The following is an 8457-nucleotide window of genomic DNA, read 5'->3' on the forward strand; positions in this document are numbered from 1 at the left end:
TTTTTATTCATTTTTATGTTTATAACAAAAATAATTTAAAATATTTAATAGAATATTATAGAACTTGAGTGATATTCACAATGATTGAAAAGGGGTCAGCCTAACAATATGTGCAGGAAAAAATAAATAGCTGGGGAATGGTTCCTATCCAGACTATGATATGTAGTTAGACGGGCAGCTCATTTAATTAGTCTACCTGTATAAATGTCTTGGATAGGAACACTAGCTGCGCCCAGAAGTAAACAGGAAGAAGATTCTGAAATACATTGCATTTGGAAATTGACCTCCTTTCAGGAGTCACAAGCCATATCCTGGTACAAACTCCTGTCTTTTTTTTTTAACACTTATTTCTCAAGTCATTTGTATCTCTGTGAATCTTGAGACACTGCAGTCTACGAAAGAATCAAATTTCACAAGACCTAAAGGGTAACAGAAACATCTGGTGTTCACAAATAAGCTACAGAAGGACATTATCAATGAGACCTTGATCATAAGAAGCAATATGATAAATATTGCCAAGAAAACATCTGGCCAGAAAAGGAGGCAGGTTATTGATACATCAAGAGAACGGATCATACTGTGCTGGTACTCATGGAATGTTAAAGGGCCTTCAGAAGGGCCTCTGGGATATTGGGTAGATCCCCTTTGGAGGATTTATGAGAGGACAGAAACAAAATTTATACAGTTTGCAAAGTTGTGAATGGGTTGTGATCAGCATTGTTGAAGGGAATGCTCAAATTGGTAAAAATCATAGCTCTCTTAAAGTGTTGAAGCATATTTGTCAGCAATCTAGCAGATCTTATAATAATTTTTTAAAAAACAACCTTGAAACTGAAAGGGAAGGGAGAAATACTGCCTCCATACCCCTTCTAGACAGTAGTTACAGTATGGAATGAAGAGCAGAGATACCCAGAAGCTCACAGGAGACAAAATCCAAAAAAGGAGCCAGGAGTAAAACCCATTGCTTCAACTTTCTACATACAAATGCATAAAGGCTGGGTAACAAGCAAGATGACCTCGAGATTCTAATTCAAGAAAACAAATTGGATTTCATAAATAATATCACTGAAATTTGGTGAATTGAGATCCATAAGTAGACTATGCTTCTGTAAAGTAAACCTTATTCTTTTAGACTAGACCTATGGTTTTATAAGCATAAGAATGTCCCAGTAAGGAAATTTCCTCCTACCAAGGCAGATTAGCACCTTCTTTGCAACCTATAGTCTTAAAAGAATTGCCTGAGGATCCTGAAAGGTTAAGTGACTTGCCCTTGATCACATAATCAGCATGTGGCAATGGCAGAGCTGAAACCCAGGTTTTGTTGAATTTAAAGCTAACTCTATCCTCTGCCTCTCCTCGTATATTGTATTCTTATATTAAGATGTTGTATTCATGCAGGAAAATCTAGAAACCTGAGCAAGGAATGTATTTGGATGAACATAAAGGTAGTGATATTGTGATTGGGCTCTCTCTCTCTCTCTTGACAAAATCAGAGTAGCTAATAATTTATTTTACCTTGATGATAATTTTATCCCTCAAAAGCTAGAACTAAAATAAGAACTTCTATTCTAGATTTGCCTCATTAACCAGGAGGAACTGATTGGGGAATAGAAATGAAGAGAACCTTGTGGGATAGTGATCACTTACTCCATCTTAAAATTTGTGGTGGAGGAGAGTCAGGACTAGTTTGACATGTACCCTAGATTTTTGAAAGGGCAGATTTCAAAGGTTAAGCGAAAATGATAGGTAAAATTCCATGGAATAAGAGCCCTCATACAGAGAAAGTCAAAGAGATTGGAAACTCTCAAGAATGAAATTCAGAACAGTTCTGATAAGGAAAAAGAGAATTGACTAAAGAGACAGATATGGATGCATGAGGAACTCCCTGACCAATATAGAAACTAGAAAGAAACCTTAAGTGTGTCTAGTTCTCTCTAAAACAGTTGTGGATCAACTATACATATCTAGTTCTTGTTTTAATGAGAGCCAAGATTGACCCAGCCTTTCATTGGGGGTCAGAGAAACATATAGCCAGCTGAGTAGAGTTTTTAGATTGGGGGTTTGGAGCAGGAATTAAATGAAAATTGCTTTTTGTGGTTCTTGTGACTAATTAATACAGTGACATTGATGTGCTTTTCTTTATGTTACTACTTTGACTAAAGCTTTTATAAAGTAATGACATCAATAGAGATGATTTAATGAAGCACAGCTCAAAGGAGCAGAAAGGAAATTGTGAGTGAGGGCAAATGAGCTGAGTTATTTGATTGGTGGATGTATTCACACATAGGCCTACCCCAAAACTCAGACATAAGGACCTGACAGCACTCATATAGGGGTGGATTTGTTGTTCAGTCATTTTCAGTTGTGTTCTATTCCTCCTGACCCTATTTGGGGTTTTCTGGGCAAAGACAGTGAAATAGTTTGCCATTTTCTTCTCCAGCTCATTTTATAGATGAGGAAACTGAGAAGTGACTTGCCTAGGGTCACATAGCTGGTAATTATCTGAGGTTGGATTTGAACATAGGTCCTCCTGACTCCAGGGCTGGCACTCTATCCACTGTGTCACCTACCTGCCCCACATAGGGCAATTGGCAACCAACTGTCCCAAGTGCTTCAAGAAAGTAGGTAGTTTGGCTTGGCCAATACAACACCAAGCACCTTTTGGAGTTGGTGGTCACTGCACCAAAATAATTAGGAACATAGTAAAGACCTAGCTGCTCTTGATTAGTTCAAGTCACTTTGCCCAGATAAACTCCATTCTAGGGTATTTTAATAACTGACATGTTATTGTTCAACCACTATCCATGATCTTTGAAAGGTTATGGAGAATAGCAGGATTGGAAAAGAACAAATGTCCTAATTTTAAAAAAGGAGAGGAGAATAATGTTTGCAAACTAATGTTTGCCAGTGAGACTAAGGTGAACTCCAGGCAAAATTCTGGAATATGTTAGTAAAAGATGGTTAGTTAACATCTAGAAAAAAAAAGAAGTGATCAAAAAGAGCCCACATTGTTTCTCTAAAAATGGGTCATATCAGACCAAAAATGTTTTTATTACAATTTTACTGATCTAGTATATCAAGGAGATGCTGTTAATATAATTTACCTAGATTATTTTAGCAATGTATTTGACATAGGTTCTCTTGCTACTCGTGAGGAAAAGATGCAAAGAGATGGGACTAGATGATACAATTAGGTGGTTTGGAATTAGCTGAATGGCCAAAGCCAAAGAATAGTTATTAATGGTTCCATGTCAACTTGGAAGAATATCTCCTCTGGAGTGCCCCAGGATTTTGTACCTGACTCCGTACTGTTTTAACATTTTTCTCAATGATAAAATGATTGGATTTTGTCAATGATTAGATAAAAGCATAGATGACATGCTTATCAAATTGGCAGTTATACCATACTAGAAGAGATAACTAACACTGGATGAAAGAGAATCAAAATAAATTCTTACAGCCTAGACAACTAAGTCAAATCTACTGAGATTAAATTTAATAAGAATAAATATTAAGTTTTGCATTTAAGTTCCAAAAATTAACTTCACAAGTACGAGATGAGGAAAATATAGCTAATAACAATTTTGTCTGAAAAAGAGCTGAGGCTTTTAGCTCACTGTGTTATGCCAACCAAAAAAGCTAACGTGATCGTGGAGTGCCTTAAGAGAAGGATGATGTCCAGAACTGCATAGGTAACAATCCAGCTGTACTGGGACCTGGCCAGGCCACATTTGAAGTATTGTGTTTAACTCTGAATGCTTCTTTTGGGAAGGACATTGATAAGCATTAAAGCTCTAAAGCGTAGAAAAAGGCCTTGAGATTATTCCATGTAAAAATCAAAGGAACACCAGATGGTTAGCCTGGAACAGTTTTTCTCTTAGGTGGCATGTGATTGTTCTCTCAATTATTCGAAGGGCTGTCAAGTGGAAAAGAGAATAGATTTGTTCTGCTCGGCCCTAATGGGCAGGACTGGAGCAACTGGTGGAAGCTTCAAATTTAGTGTGATGAAAGGAAGTACTTACTTACCATTAGAGCTGTCGAAAAATGGAATGAGCTGACTTGGGTAGCTGTAAGTTCCTCCTTCCTGGAGATCTTCAGTCAAAGACTAGAGGACCACCTTCCAATTATTCCTATTCAGCTGTGGGCTAAACTAGATGGCTTCTGCAATTATTTCCAACTCAGATTCTGATGCTCAATCTGCCAATACTATCATCTGCACTGAAAAGAATCATCAAGACATCTATAAACTATATCAAATTGCTTACTGTCCCCAAGGAGAGGGGAAAGACGGATAGGAAAGAACTTAGAACTCAGATTTTTAAAAAAAAATTAATGTTAAAAATTGTTTTTACATGTAATTGGGAAAAAATTTCATAAATCAGGAAGTTCATTTTTTTTTCAAATCTTTGTAAAAGAGTTACAAAAACAATTCTTGTTGACTACTATAGCTAAGAGAATACTGCTTGTATTTTTAATGAACTAAAATCCATTAAGTAATTTCAAATTGTCATTTTTTAAAGAAAAATAATTTCAGCAACTAAATTTTTTCAAGGAATTTTATCAAAGTTTGACATTTTTAGTTAGGGACCAGTGCTAATAACATCTTAAAATATTTTATTTTTACAAAGTGCTATGTGAATATTTCTAGAACATTAGTTATTAACTATATATATGCATGCATATATATGACAAAGTTTATATGGTAGCATTCACTGTTTAAAAAAAAAGTGAGGATACTGTTTTCAATACCTGAAAACATTTTAACCTAAAATTCTTTCCATTCTTGGTTTGAGAGTGCTTGTTTTATCATTCTTCAACAGTTATGTTTATCTTCTAACCTTTAAAATCATTGTCTTGCCTTTTTAAGGTGTCAATCCTAAGAATGTGTCTTTGTTGACCCATGGAAAAGAAGGAAATCCATATACCTGGAATAATTCAATATATTCCAAACCACTGGGGCCCATTGGTGCAGGACTTGCTTTCAACAGGTCTAAAGCAGGTAAAGCAGGAGATCACACTCAAAGAAATATTTCCTCCATTTTTTCCCTAGGATTTTTTGCCTTAAGATTTTAGAACATGGACTGTATACAGAGAAATATTTTGGAATGAAGTCAAAGCACCAGCTTCAGCTTTTAAGATTTATCTGTGTGATGATTACTCAACCACTTTGTACTGATAAGATATTAGTCTAGAGTCAACATGGCATAAATAGCCAGCTTAGGAGTCGGGAAGACCTGAGGTTCAAGCCTAGCCTCTGACACACACTAGGCATTGTGACCATAGGTAGGTCATTTGATTATTCAATACTCTAAGCAACTCCTCAAGAGTTGCCAATGTGCATCAGTGAAGGGAATTCCCCACACTGAAGCAATCATGTACGTCCAAAGAAATAAATAAAAGATTGTAGCATTTTGATTTTACTCAGGTGTTTTCCATTAGTAGTCAATATGAAGCAATTCATTTTCAAAGTTATTACCAATCATACTCTTTGCTTCTTCATTAGTAAATAAGAGTATAATTGAAAATAACATCTGCTGTGGTTATTCACTGCATAGAGAACTGATATCAAATTTGTCCCCAAGGATACTCACTTATTTTCAAAGGTTGACTTTCCTTTATCTTTTTCAAAACTCATTCATTCAATAAGTCTTTATTAAATGTCTATTATGAGTAAGGTGCTACACTAGGTGCTGGGGATACAGTGACAAAAAGAACAAAGTTGCTCCCTTGAGAAGCTTATGTGCCATTAGGGGACACAACATATGCCATGATTGTGATATAAAATTATATATTATATGTGTGTATATATATATATATAATATATATATATATTATATATTATATATCACAATCTGAGGCCAGAGAGAGCACTAACAACACTGGGACCACAAAATGCTTTCCTTGGGTTGGGGGTTCTTTACCTGGTGTCCATGAACTTATTATTCTTAAGAAAATATTTTGATAGCTACATTTTAATATAATCAATATAATAAATTCTTTGTAATCGTGTTTTTTATGCCTTTAAAAACATTACTGAGAAGGTTCCATAGGCTTTACCAGACTGCTGAATGGGTCCAGGAAAAGACAAAAGGTTAAAAACCACCACCTTAGGAGGGGGCATCTAAGTTGAGACTAAAGGAAACTAGGGATTCTAGGAATGGGGTTAAGGTGAGTTCATGTAGGACATCCATAGGCACAAATAGGGGAGATGGAATACAGATTTGTAGAAAAAATGAGTACACCAGTTTGGCTAAAATGTACAGTGTATGAAATGTAGTAATATGAAAATAAGTGTGGAAAAGTAGACTACAGCCAGACTGTGAAGGGCTTTAATTCCTACCTAGGAGTTTGTATTTCATTCTAGAGGGAACAGGAAGCCATTGAAGATTCTTGAGCAAGAATTACATGATCATACCTGTGCATTAGGAAGATTATTTTGGGAACTGTATGACTGATGAATTAGAGAGGGGAGAGGCTACAATTAAGAATATACTGATTTAGGAGACTGTTGTAATAGTCCAGGTGAGAATTAATGAGGTCCTGGACTAGGGGAGTGGCCATGTGAATGAAAGAGGGGCCAGCTATGAAAGATATGAATGTAGAATTTACAAGATTTGGCCACTGATTAGATACAGAGATGAGCGAGAGTGAATAGTTAAAGATAACTTTGAGGTTGTAAGCCTGTATGACTAGAAAGATGGTGCCCTCAGCAGAAATAAGAAAGTTTAATGGAGGGCCAAGTTTAGAAGATGAAGGTAATGAGTTCCATTTGGGATATGTTGACTTTTATATGCCTACTTGTTATCTATTTGGAGATGTCCAGCAGCTGGTTTGTGATATGGACTGTTACACAGGAGAGACAATCAGTTGTTTCTTGTTTTTCTTAAGACATTTTTCATTCTGTTCATTCTTTCCTTTCATCTGCCTTCTCTATAGAAGAAAGCATAATTAAACCAATTGAAAAGCTATCATGCAAAGAAATGTTACCTGAAAAAATAGAGGAAGCAAAAGGTAATATTTGGTTATTAGAGGTTGGTGTATTTTGTTCACTGTATTTATTAATTTTTCTTTCCTCTGCTTGCTTTGTACTCAAAACTGGCTTACCGCTACACACACTTCACATTTCAACCATTAATAAAGCTACCAGGCTTTTTCCATTAACTTTAGAGAGCTAATTTTTGTCTGTTAAGCTCTTAAGAATAAGGAGATGTGACTAGAACCCTTCTGTATCATTTAATACAAAACTACAGAGTTTCTCCTTCATTTCTCTTCTCAGTAAAGGAATTGCTAAAAAAGAGTCTGGAAATAATGAAATAATCCCTCTTGCAAAATCCTTGGCCAAGGGGAAGGAAGGAAGCTCCATTGGTTTTGTTTAATGTCTCCTTTCTGTCCTCTCCTTTCTCTTCTCAGTGTCTTTCCCTTCCATAATCTCTTCCCTCCCTTCCCCGCAAGACATCCAAGGCCACAATAACCTGGGAAGAGAATGGATCTGCTTCCAAGAGATAGGATTGGAAGATAGAGGGAAATGTGGCACAGAGGGAGATAGAGAAGGGATAGAGAAAAAGGGTGCTTTAACTAGAAAGCAATCTTGAGGGAATAAATACTGTTACATACAATAGCAGTAATTCTGTGACTGACAAATCCTTCCACATATTCCACCCTATTTTCCCATATTAAATGATGGCTGTTCAAAGAAATCTAATTCAGCTAAAAAATATAAAAACTATTATATTTGTATTATAAAATTATTATAGTTTATATTTTTGCCAATGCAGATAAAAGAGTTCTACTTAAGTACACACAGCCATGTTTAAAAAGTAATTTAACTAGATGAGGTAATGTACAAGTGTAAATTTTATACTTTTGATAATAATAATGCTTGAAAATTATGAACATCTGTGTCTAGTTTGTTGTCTTAATATACTCCCTATGCAAAATCATCCTGAAATGTTTTTGGTTTGTCCATAATCTGACTGTAAAACTTCATACTATGTCAATAGGAAATTTTGGAAGTTATACTACTTATAATCAGCCAGGATATATCCCTTCATTTCACAAAAAAGAAGTTGGCTCAGCTGGCCAAAGGATACACTTAGCACCTCTTGGTCCCACAACTTCAGGTAAGAAGTGTCCTACTATGTAAATTTCAAGCTACAGATTATATAATTTCTATTTTGTGAAGGCTAAAAACACTCTGACAAATCAAAAACCTGTTGTTCGTTTTAAGTTTGTTGACATTGATTCAGTCATTATTTTGCTAACAGAGTTCTGTTTGTTCATTAGCAAAAGGTCCCTTGTTCTGGGCAACTGATTATATCCCTTAAAATAGTCATACATTTGAATAAAATTAAACAAAATTAAACAGAGTAAACTGGTTTCATCTCACAAGCCATTACTTTATTCTCTAAGATTAATACACCACAATCAGGGTTTGGAGACTTTAAAAATATAAAAAGT

The 8457-nt window shown here is 35.5% G+C and overlaps 1 protein-coding gene across 4 annotated transcripts in view; it reads left to right on the plus strand.

Moving 5' to 3' along the window:
* The window catches only part of MAK (male germ cell associated kinase), a 78185-nt gene that overhangs the window by 64689 nt on the left and 5039 nt on the right, over positions 1-8457 (plus strand). For 3 of the 4 annotated variants that reach the window (XM_027835346.1, XM_027835287.1, XM_027835423.1), the window contains exons 12-14: positions 4868-4999; positions 6937-7011; positions 8001-8120. In XM_027835346.1, coding sequence (XP_027691147.1) covers positions 4868-4999; positions 6937-7011; positions 8001-8120 — 327 coding nt within the window. The remainder of the gene's footprint in view (positions 1-4867; positions 5000-6936; positions 7012-8000; positions 8121-8457) is intronic. The other variant, XM_027835493.1, reaches the window with a different exon arrangement.

The sequence above is a fragment of the Vombatus ursinus genome, unplaced genomic scaffold (assembly GCF_900497805.2).
Source record: "Vombatus ursinus unplaced genomic scaffold, bare-nosed wombat genome assembly UNPS02000577.1, whole genome shotgun sequence".
NCBI classification, from domain to species: domain Eukaryota; kingdom Metazoa; phylum Chordata; class Mammalia; order Diprotodontia; family Vombatidae; genus Vombatus; species Vombatus ursinus.